Genomic DNA, 19,534 nt, shown 5'->3' with positions numbered 1-19,534 from the left:
CAGCTTACTTTAACATATTCAAATTATTTGATTCGATTATCACATTTTTAAGTCTGGGATCAAGAATAATGAAGCTAATAATGCTTTCCCCTGCAGTAATTTGTGTACTTTCGTTGAATATAATAAAAAAATAACCATTTTGTCCCATTCACAGTATATTTTTATTAGACAGACATATATTTTATTGGAATATTATTGTGTTTCAATGGTTTATTGTCAACAACATATCGACGAACATACTCATGTGAGGAGAACGAATTTGTTTAAATTAATCTGATTTCATTGCACTGCCACCACGGCGCAGGGTACCTTCTTAGCCAAGGTGCGGCCAAACTAGTAAAACAAATAACGATTCAATCATATAGCGCCTGGAATGAGGTCGATTGACGATAAAGGATTTGTTTTGAACACAAACGCTTACGGAAACTAAGAAAAAAAAACTACAAATACAAATTTAAATGGTAAAGGTATCCTGCACTGCAGCCGAAATAACATTTATCGCCGTGCTGGCGGTTATCTAATACAACAACGAACAATTCGGTACACATCTAGATAAATAGTATATAGAGAGGAGCGTTCGCTGTGGAAAGAAATCAATCGACACATGTTGCGATTGTGGCGCGTTGGAGGGTTAGGCTGGGAGACAGAGATTGCCGAAATTGTACACTCCAGACGTTCGATCGTCGATACGCTATTGTCGCGAAGACCCGTGAAGAGTTTGAGCTAAAGTTGTGGAACGGAAACCACCACCATTGTCATGTCCAAGGGTGTGTGAGTGTTTGTATCCGCTGCAGCTTTAGTTGGCAACGGCGGCAATCTGCGGGCAGTTCGGTATCTGGCAGATGACTTCGGCCGCACAGCTTGAGGACGCCGTCGGCGCCGATCCCTTGGTGCGGGACTCGAAGCGATCGAACAGTAGCGGCTTGCGGCAGAAGGCGCACTCGGCCGGGCATTGGTTACCGCCCAGCGGCATACCAAGCTCCTGCCAGACCACCTTCATGTCCCGAACCATCTCGTCCATCATGGGGCGCGTGTGGTGAGGCGTCGGAGCCAGCCGTAGCTTCTCCTCACCACGTGCCACCGTTGGATAGTTGATGGCCTGCACGTAGTGTCCGAAGCGCTGAATCATTCGATCCGACACATCGGTGCACTGACGCGGATTGCCAATCTTCACCGGTATAATATGGCTCGGGGTGTGCTCCACCGGGAAGCCCTCCTCCTGTAGCCGCCGACGAAGGTAGCGCACGTTATCCTGATGGCGAGACCGCAGCTCCCGACCCTCGTCGGATGCCAGAATCTCGATCGCCTTCAGTGCCCCGCACAGGACCGTCGGTGGAAGCGACGTGGTGAAGATGAAACCGGCCGCGTACGAACGAATCATATCGACCAGCAGCTCCGTTCCGGCGATATAGCCACCGACGTTACCGAACGCTTTCCCGAGCGTCCCCGAGATGATGTCCATGTTATGCAGTTGGCCCTCGCGTTCACCAATGCCTGCGCCGTGCTCTCCGTAAAGGCCGACCGCGTGCACTTCGTCCACGAACGTGAGTGCCCCGTACTCGTGCGCGATTTCGCACAGCTCCTCCAACGGGCACACGGCACCGGTCATGGAATGCACCGTTTCAAATGCAACGATCTTCGGCAGCGAACGATCGACCTTCTCTAGCAGCTCGCGTAAGTGCGCCGGGTCGTTGTGGCGGAAGATGTGCTTCGGAACGCCACTGTTCCGAATACCCTGGATCATCGACGCGTGGTTACCCGCGTCGGAAAAGATGTGGCACCCGGGCAGTGCCTTGGCAAGCGTAAATAGTGTCGAATCGTTTGCCACGAAACAGGAAGTGAACAGCAGCGCACTCTCCTTCTTGTGCAGCTGGGCCAGCCGCTTTTCGAGGTTCTCATGGTTCATTGAGTTGCCCGAGATGTTGCGCGTACCACCCGCACCCGTGCCGTACGTCTCGAGTGCGTCCGCGACCGCTCGCTTTACCTCCGGATGACACGACATGCCGAGGTAATCGTTAGAGCACCACACCGTGATCGGTCGCTCACCCCACGAGTACTCGAGGGCACGCGGGAACTGACCTTCGGCGGCCAAACGGTTCACCTTCTTGAACACCCGGTACGAGTGGTCCTTCTTCTTGCGGAGGATTTGCTCGTGGAAGAAATCTTCGTACGCGAACGTACGCTCCGTCGGCACTTCGACACTTTCCACACCCAGCTTCTTCACGTGCGGTCCGGCCGTGCTCAGGAACGGACACTTCTTCGACCCTTCCACCGACGATTGTTGCGCCGGTTCGGGCTTCGGTTGCGAGCTCAAATTACGACGCGATTGCGCACTACTCAGCTCGGTACCCTTCGCCTCCTTTCCTACCATCGAACCAGTTTCAGCTCCCGGGGCAGCGCTTCCGGTTCCTTGCGATCCTTGCAGCGTCGAGATGGTACGCTGCACCACCGGACACTGCGCGCCGTACGTCTTGAGCAGGGTAGGCGCATAGTTGCGCACGTAGCTCGTGCTGAGGCGAGTCAGGAATGGGCAAGGCATCTTCTTAATGCTGCTTACCGTGCGTGCGAAGAACAAGGAAGTGTTGACGTTTAAGAGCTGTAGAAAAAGGAGCAAACCGGGAGAAAGAAGATCAGAGAGATTAATTTATGACGCAAAACGTAACGCAATTCAGTATCGTTGACATTCATACTGCTTATTTATCATAAATTTATTTCATTTCCTACGGGAATGGCACTATCTTTACCGGTACTGATATGTAATGCATGACTAAGACCTTTCAACGGTTCACCGAATTGAAAATCAATTTGTTAAAATAAACGCACAAACACCGTCCATCCAAGAGCAATCTGTCGTCAAGTAACCACCTTTTGCCCTGTCGTGAAGGTGCCGTTGCCAAGCAAAACATTTCGAATTGCAAATCACACTGAAGAAATAGAAAGAGGAAAACCGTCACACGTTTGGGGTCGCCAGTTCTGTCGACCGCGTTCGATGCGCTACTTTGCATAGTACGGACTCCGTGCGGTCAAGGTGATCCTCACCCACCGTCCCGACAGACTACGTGGTTCTTGAAGAGTTTTGTAGACGTATTACCAATATGGATCTATTCAGATGCAATGAATAAGCATTTTTTAATGCTTTTGAAATCATCCGTTATAAAACACTCTGTTGCAATATTCATTTCGCCCAAAAAAAACCATGGCTAACTTGATTTATCTGTGGTGCGATCAATAATGATTCAAATCGTCCTAAAATCGCAGTTAAGAGTTGATATTCAGATAGGCCTCTCAACACAACAAAAAGTGAGTTTAGTATACGGACCAGGGAGAGTAATTACCCTCATTTGATTATCTAGATGCATTTAAAAAACATAGTATATTAAAAGTATATCATTGCACACAAACAATGAGAATATGCCACATTCTGTTCCATCAACTCTTCTGGAACCTAATTACTGAATCATCAAAAAGCGGCTTTTAAAGGTACTAACGAACGGTATTTCAAACATTATAGAGCACACGACCAACCTGAATCATTTTGGGTGTTTCTATTCAACCACTGAAGCTACAGAAGAAAATCGAGAAATAACGAGATATTTCAAGACAATCCTTGCCGTCGAATGTGCGACCCAAAGATCAATCACGCGTAACCGGTTGGTGGCGAAGGAAACCTACGGCAATAGCCTTCTTTTAACGGCGGTCCCTCCACGGTTCAGTTGCGCGAGTTCACTTTCTCGCGCCTTGAGTCCTGTCGTAATCTCAAATTACGCTGCTAGACGTGGAACAATAAATCAGTGATGCTGGTTAAACACCCGCTTGCTTTTGCGTACACTGACACTGGATTAACAAAAATTGAAACCGGAAATCGGCGTAAGGTATGATTGATCGAACTAGAATTCACTCAAGTCCATATCCACTTGTCAGCTCCTTGGGAGGTCTTCGATCGCTACGATCCACGATCGTACGAAACTGGCGATGAGGTAACGTTTCACTACATATGCACACTAACACACGCGTGGGTAGGTTGGGGTAATTCTTCGTCGTTCAGGGGTTGAAGTGAAACTTTCAAATCAACCGTTCACGTTAGCCCAGGGGTCCTGCACGTCTAGACGCGGCCAGGTATCGGGCAACAGTAGCAGTGCAAGTACAAATTGGAGTCACACGAACCCAAATGCGAAATCCACCTCCAAGCGTTTCTTAGCGAACGGGGCTAAGGTTTTTATGTGGAGAACTTAGCGCACGCCAACACTAAACCGAGGCCACCGAAAGCCGACGATTTAAGACACTACCGGGGCTACGCGAAAACGTTTTGCCAACGGGCAGAGAGCGACAGAGCCTGCAAAGTGCCACGTGGAAGATAGATCTCTGGTTCCTCAAAAGGACTACCAATCGCCTACAAGATTCTGCTACGGACACTGATCCACAAGCGGGCTCGGTACACTTTGACCAACGGCACAGCCTGACGCGACCGTTTTATACACCTAGACAATCTCTACAGCTACCGATTGTGTCTGATGATTTGTGTTGCTGAAGTTATTCGGTATTCGGTATTCGGTATTCGAGTATATGATTCCGTTTAATCTCTCCGGCAGGTACCATTGCGGATGCGGTTGCGCCATCGGATCACAAAAACAAAACTTCCTTGCGAGGCGGGATAAGGACATGCTGCAGCTTGGACAGTAGCGCGCAAATGACCGACGGGTAAGTGTCGGAGTCAGGTAGTGATAGCCACCCTCTATCACACCCTACCGTCTGGTGCAAACCGTCTGAGGTCATGATCCTGGGGGAACCAGTATCAAAGACACAAATCCCGTGCTGCACGCAACCGAAGACGGACCTTTAAAAAATGCGATCAAGTCAAACAAAAAGGTCTTGTAGCCGATTAATTGCCGGAGGCCACACGAATGGACACTAGAATAAATTATGACGCGCCTCTAACGCGATCGAAGATTATTAATAAAATGGAATAGTCAAAGGGAGGCCCCGCTTGACCGACACGGACGGTTCATGTTTCGAACTAATTCTTCATCAAACATTTCAATCATGTTTCGTGACACGTTTGAAACAATCGCGTGTTAGTTCTGTATCGGTAACAATCATTCCCGTGATCGGATAAGAAGATACCGGATCTTCCTCCTTCCCACAACGGAGTATTTTTTCGATCTCTTACGCGGCTTCAAATAAACAGCTGTGCCAATTGAACCAGTACTTCTACATTCAGCTAATTTTTGGTTTCTTTTCCAACGTGCCTAAGGATTGTCGGGAGAGTTCCGTCCCAGGCGATAACAACATCTCCATTTTGATTAAACAGTACACGTTTGTTTTTTATTTAAACAACCTGGTTGCCAACCACGGTACACGCCTATGTCTCAATAGACTTTCTTTAAGGCGGACGACAAGCTAATGTTTCTTACAAATGAGGCTTTTCGTGAGCCTATCACCTTCGATCATTTCTATTTTTGCCTTTCCTTTCCCGTACGTTTGTTTCCTTGAGTGTTTACGTTTGAACTTGAATTAAAAAAATTTCATAATATTAGATATTCCAGCGGGAAAGCTGATAACCTATGCCAATTGGAATTTGTATGCAACACCTAGAGAACGACCAAAAATTTAGCATTATTTTCCAAACATACTATCACAACCATGTTAATTTCTACAAATAGCCAGTGCGTTGCCAGCAAGTGTGGGTCAAATATGGAATTAATCAAACCGATATCGCTTCGTCATGCCACACAAACACGCGCTGGCGGTTCGTGGAGATAAGTTAAATTTTATTCACGAGCAGCAGCAACAGCAATCACGAGGAATCGTAAAATAGCTAACTCATCAATTCTGCAACCCGTCCGTTGAGTCATGCACACACTTCCTCCTTGTTTTTCCCCTTCCCCACCATTGAAGGTGCTAGTTCGGAGGAATCGAACGACGTGTGGTTTAAACGCAAGTAAACACTTATGTCTTTCCTCAAGGACGGCTGCAAGGAGCGGAAGTTAAATGATAGAGGAAAAAAGTCTTCAAGATAGTGGGAACGAAAAACCAGGCAAGAAAATGTACTGAAAACTTTTGCATGAATTAAATAACCAACAGTTTAACAGTGAAGGGCAGAGAATTAAGAACAAACAAGGCAATGTTTGGATTTAAAAAAATATTATAAAATAGAACAACAACTGTTCACTATTTTATATACAATATACAATACAGGCGGCTCCTTATTGAAGCCATCGAAATGCTGTGCAGAATATTGTGTCACAATTTCAAGACGTTTGGTGTTCACAATTCACACAAAAAGATGTAATCATACACCAAGCATATTTTGGTAATGCCTGACCCTGGCCAGTCAGGTCATCTGGACAGGCCCAAAATATGTGACACGTCTGTCTGTACGCTACCGACGTCGTTTATTTGGGTGACAACATTTAACAACATTTCAAACGTACACTGATACCCAGGGTAGTGTAAAGCAAAATATTTGTGTTGTTCCATTGCAACTTTTTGTAATGATTACAGCATGACAAAAGAAACAAAAAAGGATGAAAGCCACAATCAATGTCTGGCACGGTTTGTTGCTGCAATTCTTGCACAACACGTGTCTGAATATGGGAGGTACTGCATATCGCAGAAGTCAGCCAAAAGGTCGGCCTAGATAGGGGTGGCCAACAGCTACCTCAATGCAAAACATCTTAGCTCGTCCTGGCGAACTTTCTTATTAAAAACTTGCCTATCGGAATCGTCCAATGTGAGTGGACTAATTGGTGGGCTCTGCTTTTCGTACCAATTTCTATCGATTGGCAAATATTTGTCCAAACATCCTGTTAACAGGGCGGGCGTAGGTACAATCAACCGTTGTAACGCCCTTTGCTGCCTGTTGTGATCAAAACCGCCGAACAGTCGAAAAATGTATTATCATTCTTCGTCTTCAACTGCTACTTACATGTCGCTTTTGAAACGTTTGCTTCTCGAGGACTGGGGAAAGCCCTGTTGGTTCCGTGATGGATGTTACTTTTCTTGGCGCACTGAACACTGAACAACCTTCTTCGGCGGGCGTCTTTCGGGGTGCAAAGTGGCCCCAACAGGGGATGCGAAGAGGTAAACTTTCGTTTCTACAACCTACTTCTTTGCGGCGACGTTCATCAACGGTTTTCTCGCGCTGTTGCTGTGGGTCTGGTGTTGCGTCTGGAGTTTTTAACGCAGATCTGTTGCCAGTCAGACTCGGATGGAAGCTCGCTGCGGACTGTCTCGTCGGGTTCGTGCCTCGTCGACACCTAGGGGGTATCGAAAACCCTTTTCCGCGCGGACCACGTTGTTGGTGGTGTTGGTCCAACTCGCGCTTGGTTTTGGAGTTGGGTCGTGATTTGAATAGGCGCGAGCGAAAGGCATAAAAAGAGGGGGGTACAAGTGTGCGTCTCCCCATTGAAATGCCTCGTGCCTCTGTGGCAGTTGATAAGTTGCCTAATCCCCCCAAAACTGGTCATGAGGGTGACAAACAATACTTTTACGGGTTGTGTACCAACCAATGAGATGGGCAAAATAGAGAGTTCTATTTTTTCAGTTAATGAAAATGATAACTATGCCAGCCAAAGTGATAAGGCAGTAAGAAATAGGAAGCAAAATCATTGATCAAAGTTCTTTGGAAATGTGGGAGCGTATTATTTTTCCATATACTATGACTTACGGGGCACACGCTCAATAAAAGTAAGCAAAAATGGCTATCGTACCATGACAATTTTTTTTTATGTCCAAGACGATACCACTTACTCCCGCATCCCGCGCGGTTGGCTCGGAATCCGAAAGGGGACGATAATAAATACGAAACTTTCCTTTTTTGATTTTATATGACCAGACGAGATTTTCCGGTCGGCGCCGGTGTCACGACGAAGTCGAAGCATGAGTGTGTGTCGTTGTTTATCTCCTTTAACATGTTTCTTTTTACTTATTTTGTACAGTGTCCAGTGGCTGCTAATCGTGACTTGCCGCAAAACCGCACGCAACCATCCGTTGGTACTGATTACATCAGTGTGTATTTTGCGGGAGGAACGTAAACGAAACATGGGGTGGATATCGCATATGGTAGATCGTGACCACGTTCCCGGCTGGTGTGGGATAAAGCTACAGATTAAAGCCATAAAGCATAGAGATATCGACGAATATGCAAACAAACGCTTGCGGTCTTTGGAGTATGGGAAAGAATTAATCGTAATTAATTTCAATCATGCCAATGTACAAATTCCAACGCTTTTTCTGAACCTTTGCAATGCGCAAAGGGTAGGATTGCTGTGCCACAGGGTCACAACTTTAGCAGTAACGACAATCTAGTAACTTTCAAGGCCAGCCATGTAGATAAGTGCTGCTAATCCTTGGCGACAGATGTTTGGACCATTAACCAGTTCGGACTGGTATGGTTAGCAAAAGTCTTGTTCACCAGACAGTCGAAAGCGAGTTGGCTAGAAGGACAATCTCGTTGAGGTCACTGTGGCTGTAACAAACGAGAAACGGTGAACATAATGGAGCAGGACAGCATAACTGCATCACGTGCCGTTCATCGGGGCTCCCAATGTTGGTCAAGCAGCGATAGTAATGATTTTAACGAACCTCTTGTTAGTCACCGATATCCGTGGTGTGGGTGAAGGATGCTAATTTTACACCTTGTTGAACGTACGTTGGCGTTTGTCCAAAACATTATGCAATCCATGCATCGCAATGAACAGGCACAGAATGCCAGGCCTTATATCACAACACATCTTTTTGTATGATTTTCACTATCTTCATCCAAAGAATATCCTTTTGCGCCAATAGATTGCCGTATTCATAAGCAAAATGATCGATTTTGTAGGGGAAACATTGCAACATGAAATGTGTGCCATTGCATAATGGCATGAAGGCTGGAAAGGTCCACCTTGTGCTCATTCATTTAGCTTATGTATCCAAAGTTTATCGTAAACTTGTGGGTTGAGTTTGATTTAACACTACTCACCTGGAATACTCTTGGGGACTAAAAGTCTCCTGCTTCGAGGTTTTATTCGACTTTTCACTTACAATCACTTGGGTAGAACACGTTCGTTTTCACTGTTTCGAGTGTCTGCTGCTCCAAGGATTATCAGGAATTACCAAAAACAACTGTTAAACTGTGACTAGAGTTCCTACATGCTGCAGCACCTGTAGGTGCAATGGTTTTCGTGTGGGAACGGGAAGCACTTAGTTCGTGGAAATAAAATAGTTATAACAACAATTACTTGTCGAGTTGTGTATGTATTGTTGTACAGTCTTTAATTTTAAGGGGATTTTGTTGATCTACATTTTTAAACCAGTATGATGTTAAAATGAAAAAATGGATAAGTGTAACGTTGGACTTATTTAGTCAGTTCTTTTGAACAAGACTCATGGATCATCACACGTCCGCGTCATCCATTTTGACAGTTGATTTGTTGAGTTAGCGATGTGTATATGTTGATGTACCCGGACGCTCGGGAGCTGTTCAATTAAAGGCAGGAACAATGTTAATATAATAACCAAAACTATCCAAAAACCATGCGCGGAGGTTGTGTTCTGTGTTGTTATGAAATTATCTTTTTTGTGTTAGTTAACCGAAAGGGAAATGTAAACAAATATATGATTTTCACTCTTTGCTGGGTGCACCGGTCGACTGCAAAGATCGGAGCGAACCTAGTAAATGTAGGTGGGAACTCTAGGGCAGCATCTAGAACCGAAACGAACATAGAAAGAGTTGCGTGCATTTCGATTGAATTCGTCGAGTAGCTGTACTGTTTGTACGGGGGACGTAGACAACTGTTCTACCGCAATTCTTTTCGTTCGAGTGGTGCGGGTCGAAAGTGATCGTATCCCGCTGCGGGCCACATTCCGATCGGCGTTGCGAAGTGGTAGCCCGAGGAGTTGAAATCTTCATTGAAAATTACACTCCTGCATCTCTACCGCCGCTGCTCCCACAACCCCCCGTGTCGAACACCAACGGCAGCAGACACCGACGACGAAAAGGTTGGAGCAGCGCAACAAAGACCTAAACAGCCGCAACTGCAATCGGACTGTCCCACTCGGACCCATATGGTTTGCGCCCCAATTTCACTGCGACCGTGTGCCCCGTGACCAACACCATCATGAAAATAGCACCTGAGGCGTAGTGTTTTTCCACCAGTGCAGTGACGCGGGGGTGCCGACCACCCACCTCCGCGCTCCTCCGTTCCGGCGAAATTCAGTGAAATTCTGTACAGTTCATGCAAACAGCAACCTGCTGCAAGAATTGCACTTATCATTCGACAAGCAGGCTCTGAATGAAGAGCTTTCATGCACCCATCTTCTGATGGACCGCTGACGATGGGTGCATGTTTGCATGTGTGCACGGGAGCAATGTTTTTGTTTTGATTTTTCCGACATTCCGTCCGCAAATCGTCGCGGAAGCTTGCTTTGGAATGCTTTAGAGACATTTGCCCCTGCCATCCCGGGGATAGGCAACAGTGTTGGACAGAAAGTGGACGGTGTTTACGATTCGAACAGGTCGCTGTCGTACCGGTTATTTTGTCAGTTGGACGGAAGAGGAAGCAATGAACACACATCGCCCACACCAGCACGGTCACGGCGGTGGTGGCGGTGGGGTTGGTGGTGCAATGCCAAATCTTCGCTTCGAAGAAGATAAGCTGTCCTGGGAGAACGCCATCCGAGCGTACAATGCAAATGATCCGCTGGACCTTTGGTTCAACTACATCAACTGGTACGAACAGAACCGGGCGTACGATCGCGTGGACAATCTGCGCTCGATTCTGGAGAAATGTTTGACGCTTTATCAAGACAACGAGAGCTTCAAGCAGGACGTACGGATGGTAAAACTATGGTTGAAATACGTAAGTAGCTAGGAACAGCGTAATTGGACAAGACATGTCCCCTTAACTACTCTCTTTTGCTTTTAGATCGACATGCAACAGACGGCGGGCAGCTACTACCAGATGCTGTACAAGAAGAACATCGGCACACAGTGCGCCTGTTTCTACATCGCATGGGCGCACTATTACGATGCGATTAACGGGTTCAAGCAAGCAGAATCCATATACAATCTGGGAATGCAGATGAAGGCACGTCCGATGGAAGAACTGCTGGAAGCCCAGCGAAACTTTCGCCAATCGCTAGCCGATCGGAGCTTGTACAGTGATTCGATGCCGAAAAAACGATCTGCCAGTACGCTGCAGGTGGAGCAAAGGCAGCAGATCGTGTCGCACAGCCCACCGCAGAAAAAGTTGAAACATGAGACCTCCGGCGTAGTCGAATATCAATACACGGAACAAGCGAATTCTCAGGTTCACACCCAGGCTCCGGCAATCCACCCAGCGAATGGTACCCTTACTTCGGAGGTTCCTCAAGCAGCACCCAGCACGAGTGGTGCTGGTGCATCGTCCTATGTAAACCACGCTTACTATCACCAGCAGCGAACCACGCAGCATGCTATCGCGCAGCAGCCAGTACATCAACAACAGGTGGCCCACACGTCCACTAACACTTCAAGTATGTCGGTCCAGGGCCAACAACCGTACTACGCAAAGCAACACAATGGTATCTTCTACCCGAGTAATGGGCAGCACAACGGATATCAACAGCCAATTGAGACTACCGTACAGACCTCTCTGCCCTCTGTCGCACCGCCAGTTGTTGGCTCCAATCATAATCAACTCCCGCATGATGTCGAGCCGTCCGCCCAAGAAACTTACGATTCCTCGCAACAGCACGTACCATATCAGCAAACCGAGGACAGCACTCGATTGGAAGAACCATGTGGCGAACCACCGGTCGATGCGAATGACAGTCTGGACGATAGCTTAATTGAATGTAATCTCAATAATTCTGCCTACGTTATTACAGCCTCGTTAAGCTACGTGTACGACGACAGTCTGGGCGAGTATACGCTTGGTGAAACGACAGGCCAGCCAACGATAGTAGAAGCATGTGATCCGCCACCGCAGGCTGCAACGGAGGAAACATCGCACCCCAGCGATGGAGGCATCCGACTGCCAGCGAACTTTGTCCGTGAGGCAAAATCCAACCACGAAACCTGGGACGTCCCGCTATGTCTGGAGGAACCGTACGATCCGAAGCGACGCTGCTGCTACCCGAAGCGGCTGGTATATCCGGACCTGCATGCCGATCGACCGACCATGGAGTTTTCGCTGGAGGAAATTCGAGCACAGCGATGGCACGCTCGTAGACGCCAAGAGCAGGAAACACAACTATCGGAGGCAAAGGAAAAAGTTGCGCAAAGACAAGTGCAAATGAAATATCCTCAGCAGCAGCAGCAACAGCAGCCACGAATTTATCAACAGCAATATCCGAGCTCGTCCGGTCACCAGCAGACGCACAATCAGCATGGACATTCCGGGCAGCCAGAACTACCAAACTACCAGCAGCAACATCAACAGCAGCATCAGCAGCATCAGCAGCAGCAGCAGCAGCAGCAGCATCAGCAGCATCAGCAGCAGCAGCAGCAGCAGCAGCAGCAGCAGCCGATGCGCCAGGGTTCGATTCAGCATACTAGTAATTTCTACCATCAGCAACAGCAGCAGCCGCACGGCCCTTACCATGGCTACAATGGATATAACGGTTCCCCTGGTAGCGGTCAGATAGTTTCCCAAACAATGCCCCAGCCTCCCGTGCAGACGAACCAATTAATGCAGACCCAGACTTATCAACAGTCTGCAGGTTTGTATCATCAAACGGTAATACAAAATCATGGTCAACATCATTCACCAGTACAGCAGCAGCACCACCAACCGCAGCATCAGCATATGCACCATCAGCAGCAGCATCATAATCATCATCAACATCAGCAGCCGCAGCAGCAGCACCACTCTCCGGTTCCAGCATCACAGTTGAGTTCCCCGACACCGACGACTGCGAATGCCGTGCAACCATATCCACACTCGCATCAACAGCAATACGCATCGCCTCTGTGCCACTCGCCTATGCATTCGCCTCCAATGCCATACCATCAACAGCCAGCCCAACGGCAATACGATGGATATAGCAATAGTAGTAACCAAAACTATGCTAGGCAGCATCATCATCAGCAGCAGCAGCAGCAACAACAGCATCAGAGACCTCCTGGTGCTGGCTCATCAGCTCCGCAGCCCCATCCGCACCGAAACTCGTACCAAACGGTGGCGGCGAATGTGCCCCCCTACGAAACTAATGTTTCCCACAGCCCGGCACACGGTCAGCATGTACAGCCGATGCTGGCGGGAGGATCGAACCATCAAAACTATGCGATAACCTCGCAGTCACCGATCGTGAGCAACAACAATACCGCTCCGCATGTATACGCAACCGTGGTCAACAATCACCAGCATCATGTTCATGTTCATCAGCAGCAGCAAAATCAGCGGTACCAGCAAGACGGAAGCTTGGAAGTTTCTTTGCAGCAGTCTCATCATGGCAATGTTCAGCAGAAACAGCAGCACGTTTCGCATACGCAATTCCATCCGCAGCAACAGCAGCACCAGCAGCACCAGCAGTACAATCATGCGCCTGAGCAGACGAAAGTGCAACAGGAGTATCATACGCAACACCACGTCCCACATGGGCACGTACAGAAGCAACAAGTAGTGGTGGTGCACCAGACGAGAGTGGATGAAACCCTTCAACAACAAGCCCATCATCATCATCATCCAAACCAGCAGCAGCAGCAGCAGCAGCAGCAGCAGCAGCAATGCTTGTCAACAGCTGTGCCACAGCAGACGTTCTTCGGACATCAACAACCATCTGCTGCCGGTGCAAGTGAAGGTAACCAATTGCACGATGTTAATGGCGGGTCAAACTCGGCATATCCCCCCAGCCAAGGGCACGCTCAACAGCAGCAGCAGCAGCAGCATCGTCACCACCACAACAATAATAACAACAATAATGGTAAATACAATTCCAACGACTGTGATGATATCGAGGAGCAGATCGAAGCGTCGACGATACGCTTTTCTACCCCGACGGAGAATGGGACCAGCAAGAGCAAGACGATTACGATCAAATTCAAGAAGGAGAAAGCGTCGGGCGTCGGTTCGCCGTTGGCCACTACCGGAAGTGAAGGGTCCGTCCGAAGTCCCTACCAGAACACGGACCACCAGCAGCAACAGTATTCGATCGGAGGCGAAAGTATTGTGGCGGGTAAAAAGCACGTCAAGCACATGTCGAAGGAAGAAGCTGGTATGGGAGCAAGGAAAGGCAAGGCAGTGTCTGCGGGTGGGAAAGGTGCTTGTCGATCGAAGCACACGAAGAAGAAGAGCCACGCCGCGGATGCGGAGGACGATGACGATGTGTCACTTGTGCATCTGCTTTCGCGTTCGGTCGATGGGGAGAAGGACGAAGATTCGTCTTTTTCGGTGCAATCGGTGCCGGTAGGGTGTGGTGGTTCGGCGGGTTCTTCGTCATCGGCGAAGAAGAGTAAAATATCCAAGCGCTCGAATTCGAAGAAAACGGTGGCGAAAGCGAGGCGCCCCGAACGGTACGAGCTGGAGGAGGAGTATCAGGTGGAAGACGATGCCGACGAGGACGGCGATGAGGACGGAGTGGATGCCGCCTATGCGGACGACGAGGATGAGGACGACGATGACGAGGACAACGAGGAAGACGATGGCGTGCAGGATGATGATTACTATGAGGAGGAAGAGGAAGATGAAGAGGACGAGGAGGTGCACGATAACGACGAGGACGATGAGGATGACGAGGAAGAAGAGGAAGAGTTCTACGGTGTGGAAGAGGAGGAAGAATCCAGCATTGAAGATGGCATGTCAGGGCGGGTTGTTAAGAACGGCCGCCGTGGTAGTGGTGCTAGCAGGGGAGTGGGAGGAGAACCTACGAAGCGAATCGTCCGTCCAGACGAGGACGACTCGTCGTATCAGTCGAATTCGGAGTTCAACACGTCATTCAGCAACATTTCCTTCGCCGGCGACAACAGTAACGGTCCTTTCCAGTACGGAAGCGGTGGTGGCGGCGGCGGCGGAGGTGGAGGTGGTGGCAGTGGCAGTGGGGCTGGAGGTGGTGGAAGTGGTGGGGGTGGTGCTGGTGGTGGAGGAAGTGGAAGGGGTAGTGCCTGCTCGACGCCAATCCGTCGAACGCAGACTTCGTCCATGGGAGGCTTCTCGAAAACGTCCACTCCGGTCGGTTCGTTTCGGTACCTTAGGAAGCATGAATCGAACCTATCGAACCTGGGCCAGAACGAGGACTCGATGAACTCGACCGTCGTGGAGAGTAGCTTCTTCCAGGCGGGCGAGCACGATGAAGAGGCCCAGCGACGCCGGCTCGAGAAGGCGCTGGCCACGATCGAGACGCACCTGGCGCGGCCTTTCATCGATCCTTTCAACAGCGAGCTGTGCCGGGCGTTCCTGACCAAGGTAGACTTTCCGGCGCGGGGCCGCGAGCCGTCCGACGAGGAGCACCCGTACTGCATCACGCACGCCAACCTGCCGAAGCTGGTCAAGGGCCAGACGACGAATCTAGGCGGGACAGCCTACAGCGTGGAGAAAGAGGTGGGCCGCGGTTCATACGGTTCTGTGTTCCGGGCGGTTAACACCCAGACGGGGGCCGTCGTGGCGATCAAGTATCAGAAGCCGGCCAACACCTGGGAGCTGTACATTTGCACGGAGGTGAAAAAACGCTTGACTAACGATGTCATGGTAAGAGATGCAGCATATTCTAGCAGCAGGTCCTTCCTTTATTTAAGGCTCACGTACCCTTTTTTCAGCTCCCGGGGTTCATGGATATCTGTGACGCCGTCATTGCCCCAAATGCGAGCGTGCTCGTGTCGGAGTTTTCACAATACGGATCTCTGCTGGACATTAACAACAAAATCCGCACGGCGACAACCAAGGTAGTCTAAGCAAACAAATCTAAGCAAGCTCCGCTACCATTTGGTGTGAAGCAATAACTACACAAACTTTCCTAGCAACCTATCTAGCAAGCAAGTCGATGATGTTAATTTCCCTGTCCTTAATTTCCTCCAGGTAATGCACGAATCTCTGGTGATGCACTTCAGCTGTCAAATTCTGTCAATCGTAGAGTATCTGCACGCCTGCAACATCATCCATGCGGACATCAAGCCGGATAATTTCCTGTTAATGAAGATGTGAGTATCGCTATACAAACTCCGCTAACTGAGTGGTTCCATTAGACAGTACGATTGAGCGAAGTGAACACGTAAGCGAGATGCAAACAATTTCGACAATTTCGACCTTGAGCTTAGATAGCAATAGCAAAAGTGAACGAGCGAAGCGAGCACGTAAGCGAGATGCACAATTTCGACAATTTCGACGTTCCGGTTTTCCCACGCACTTTCCCCAGGTTTCCCCAGGCGCTATACTTTTGCTAAGGATACTATGGATGCAGGATGGTAGGGGAAATTTTTCTTGCACTGAACGAGTTTTTGGTAGTCGATGGTTACTTCGTCGAAATAAAACAAAACAAAACGTGAACGTGCTACACTATTTCATTGAAAGTTTCCAATACGAAGGAAATGAAACGTTTTCGAGATTTAAGGGTACGGGCCCTGCAACCGGGACCTGTCAACGGTCCTACTTACCGGGCCCTAAAAACGGGCTGTATTACCGGGCCATGTAAAAGGGACCTGTCAACGGGCCGACTTACCGGGCTCTGTAAACTAAGTCCTGTAACTGGGCAGTGCAACCGGGCCCTGTAAATTGGCCGTGTTACCGGGCCCTGTAAACGGGCACTGTAACCTGGCCCTGTAAACGGGACCTGTAAACGGGACCTGTCAACGGGCCCTGTATCCGGGACCTGTAAACGGGCCCACTTACCGGGCCCTGTAAACGGGTCCTGTAACTGGCCCGTGTAACCGGGCCGTTTTACCTAGTTTTTTTAAATTCTAAATAAATCGGGATGTAGGATTCGAACTTCTGAAGTAGAGTGTTCGGCACTCGTGGTCGATAGGAGCTGATATTGAGGAAAGTGCAGTTGATTTGTCTCTGGATGATTTTCGTCTGATTGAAGAAATTGTCATAGGAACAACCGATTGTTAAACGTAAAACCATTAACAACATCGTGGTGATTTGATAATTTTCTATCGATTCTCTATCTCATTTGTTTTATATTAGTCCATCTCGCGATCTGGAAGCACCAACGATTCGACTGATTGATTTCGGCTGTGCCATCGACATGAATTTCTTTGAACCAAAGCGACAATTTAAGAAGGTACCGTTTGTCGTGGGAACTATACAGCATTTTTATAGTTTAGAAAACTTACTGATCTCTATCTGTTGCGCTTAGGTTATTCAAACGGATGGCTTCACCTGTATCGAGATGCAAGAGGGTCGTCCGTGGTCCTTCCAGACGGATCTGTTCTGCGTGGCCGGGACGATCCACGTGATGCTGTTCGGCGAGTACATGCAGATTGTGAAAAAATACGAATGGGACATCAAGCAGAAGCTGCCCAGGTAATTTTGCTACTATATCTCTATCGAGTATGGTGTTCGTGACCTTGCTGCATTCGTGCCGATTGATTTACATGTACCTACGGAGAATTAATTTCTCGTTTTCCTTTTGTACAGGTATTTGAAAAAGCACGTCTGGACGGAGGTCTTCCAGAAACTGCTTAACATTAAGGACATTGATCATATGCCGAGTCTGCCGAAGCTGCGCGAGCTGATCAACAGCGAGGCGTACAAAATGGACTCCGAGCTTACGAAGCACATCCGTACGCTATCGAATCTGCTAAAGAGTCGATAGACGGGGGTGTGGGAACCCAAGAAGCATGCGTTCAATTTAATATGCGCTCCACAACCGCGGCACATGCAAGTAGTACAAGTGGTAAGGATAAAATTCTCCATTTCGCCCCCGTCGTAAAGACATTAGCGATTTGTAAAGCGTTTTAAGGACAGACGAGTAGGATAGCACTATCTACCCTTAATCGATTAGGAGAAGGCGTCGTGTCTTTAGATGAAGAATTATTGTAAAGGGGTGTATATTCCAAAGATTTAGTTTGTTTTCCCTGCATAGTGTGTTCCTTCTAAACCATACTCTCTCTCTCTATCTTGCTGCTTTCTGCAGCTTTCATCTCATAGGTTGCAATTAGGGATATGTATGATTATATTAGACAATTATCGACCCATTTTTCATGTCCATCCATACCGGCCCGGAAAGCCCAGGGCGCACTGTCTTGATTTCGAAAAAATAGTTGGGAAATAATTTTTTCTGTGCACTTTTATTTAGTTTGATCGTTTAGCGTCAATCTTTAGAATCGATTGTGCGTGTCCAATACGCAATCAAACGGCAATTTAGGAATTTAGCTATCCTAGTGCTACCCGTATCCTTTCATCCTTCGGATTTCTGATCATTATTCTGCACGTTCGATCTTAAATTATCGACCTACTTGTCGTGACTGTAAATAACTGACGTCAGAAAAGAACTACTATTAGAATAGTTTAATGCAATAAATTCTAGCGATTGCGAGAAATCAACTGTGCACATCCTATTTGTATGATTGTTGCGTGCCTGTGTATCTGTGTGTGTGTGTGGGTGTGTGTACATGTTTGGTTTGTTGAATAAATAAGGTGGTAACAAAAGTAGGCGACTTAAGAATGCAAAAAAAGAACAAAAACAAACGGACTGACCGGTTGCCGGTGGTGTTCTAGCGAACCCTCAAAACCGTTTTGCAAACTCCAAAGGACATACGGGATTTGTTTTCGTCGGCACGGCCAGCGGAGAGTTTCGTGCAGTTCAACGTTGTGTTCTCGTCTCATAAACTGCCGACTGACTAGGAAATACGAATAAAGCTTGGAGGCCTCAACTGCGCGCGTGAGAAGAACAAACGGTAGAAAGTTTACCGTGCGCCGGTAAGAAAAGTCGACAAGAACCGAAATACCGAAGTTATAGACAGAGGCAATCCGGGGTAGTTGAATACTATGATGATGGTGGGGTGGGGATGATAATAGACGTGAGAGATAGCGCGCAGCAGATAATGGATGGATGGGTATGGCTATTAAAGGAATAAGCGAGTGATAATGTTGTAGTAATGCAAAGAGTTATATAAAATCAACCGATGGTGAGATCGACGATGTAATCAATAAAAGTATGGAGCAAATCGTAACGCAACGCCGAATTTGATTGAACAGTGTTGAAAGAAAAAGAAATTTTCGAAGCAAGCAAAGAGAAAACACCGATATTGCTGTACCGTTTATGTCAAATGACACTCACTTTATTACAGACAACAGTACTATAGTCCTTAAACACTCCCAGTTTCTTTACCCCCTACCCGCAGGACATCAGAAAGGGGTTTACACACTACAACGATGTATATAAACGTGTATATAGATAGATAAATACGGATTAGGAATTTCATTGTTTCGTCGGCATTTCGCGATCAAGAGCTAACAATAGCAATAGAGAGGGGTATTGCAAATAATGAATAGAATAACACCGAAGCTAATTTAAGAAAAGAAGAATGTATAAGATAAAATTTCTAATAAAAAGCAACAGTAATAATCATTCTCACACGACCATCTAATATTTTATATTGAATTGAGAATGAGGGTTTGAGTAGCGCGAA

At 47.8% G+C, this 19,534-nt stretch overlaps 3 protein-coding genes across 3 annotated transcripts in view; 1 reads left to right on the top strand and 2 right to left on the bottom strand.

The window, feature by feature from the left end:
- Nucleotides 1-19,534, bottom strand: part of LOC131259314 (protein SEC13 homolog) — a 59,883-nt gene that overhangs the window by 14,666 nt on the left and 25,683 nt on the right. The window lies entirely within an intron of this gene.
- Nucleotides 149-9,087, bottom strand: LOC131259311 (5-aminolevulinate synthase, erythroid-specific, mitochondrial). The gene is made up of 2 exons (XM_058260768.1): nt 8,966-9,087; nt 149-2,596 (listed from the first exon to the last, which is right to left on the bottom strand). Exon 2 carries the CDS (start codon nt 2,537-2,539, stop codon nt 797-799), a length of 1,743 nt encoding a protein of 580 aa, XP_058116751.1. The 5' UTR covers nt 2,540-2,596; nt 8,966-9,087; the 3' UTR covers nt 149-796.
- On the top strand, nt 9,775-19,191 carry LOC131261965 (uncharacterized). The gene is made up of 9 exons (XM_058263850.1): nt 9,775-10,844; nt 10,911-13,567; nt 13,820-15,051; nt 15,112-15,650; nt 15,719-15,847; nt 15,978-16,099; nt 17,085-17,181; nt 17,257-17,423; nt 17,538-19,191. The coding sequence occupies exons 1-9, from the start codon at nt 10,548-10,550 to the stop codon at nt 17,713-17,715; spliced, it is 5,418 nt and encodes a 1,805-aa protein (XP_058119833.1). The 5' UTR covers nt 9,775-10,547; the 3' UTR covers nt 17,716-19,191.

This window comes from Anopheles coustani, chromosome 3, assembly GCF_943734705.1.
Source record: "Anopheles coustani chromosome 3, idAnoCousDA_361_x.2, whole genome shotgun sequence".
NCBI lineage: Eukaryota > Metazoa > Arthropoda > Insecta > Diptera > Culicidae > Anopheles > Anopheles coustani.
This window is presented reverse-complemented; position numbering and strand designations above follow the sequence as displayed.

Excerpts from the sequence above, each read along its gene's own strand:
- LOC131259311 (XM_058260768.1), bottom strand. The coding sequence starts at position 2,539 with ATGCCTTGCCCATTCCTGACTCGCCTCAGCACGAGCTACGTGCGCAAC.
- LOC131261965 (XM_058263850.1), top strand. The coding sequence starts at position 10,548 with ATGAACACACATCGCCCACACCAGCACGGTCACGGCGGTGGTGGCGGT. Across the intron at positions 15,651-15,718 it reads GCTTGACTAACGATGTCATG|CTCCCGGGGTTCATGGATAT; the intron begins GTAAGAGATGCA and ends CCCTTTTTTCAG. Across the intron at positions 16,100-17,084 it reads AATTTCCTGTTAATGAAGAT|TCCATCTCGCGATCTGGAAG; the intron begins GTGAGTATCGCT and ends GTTTTATATTAG.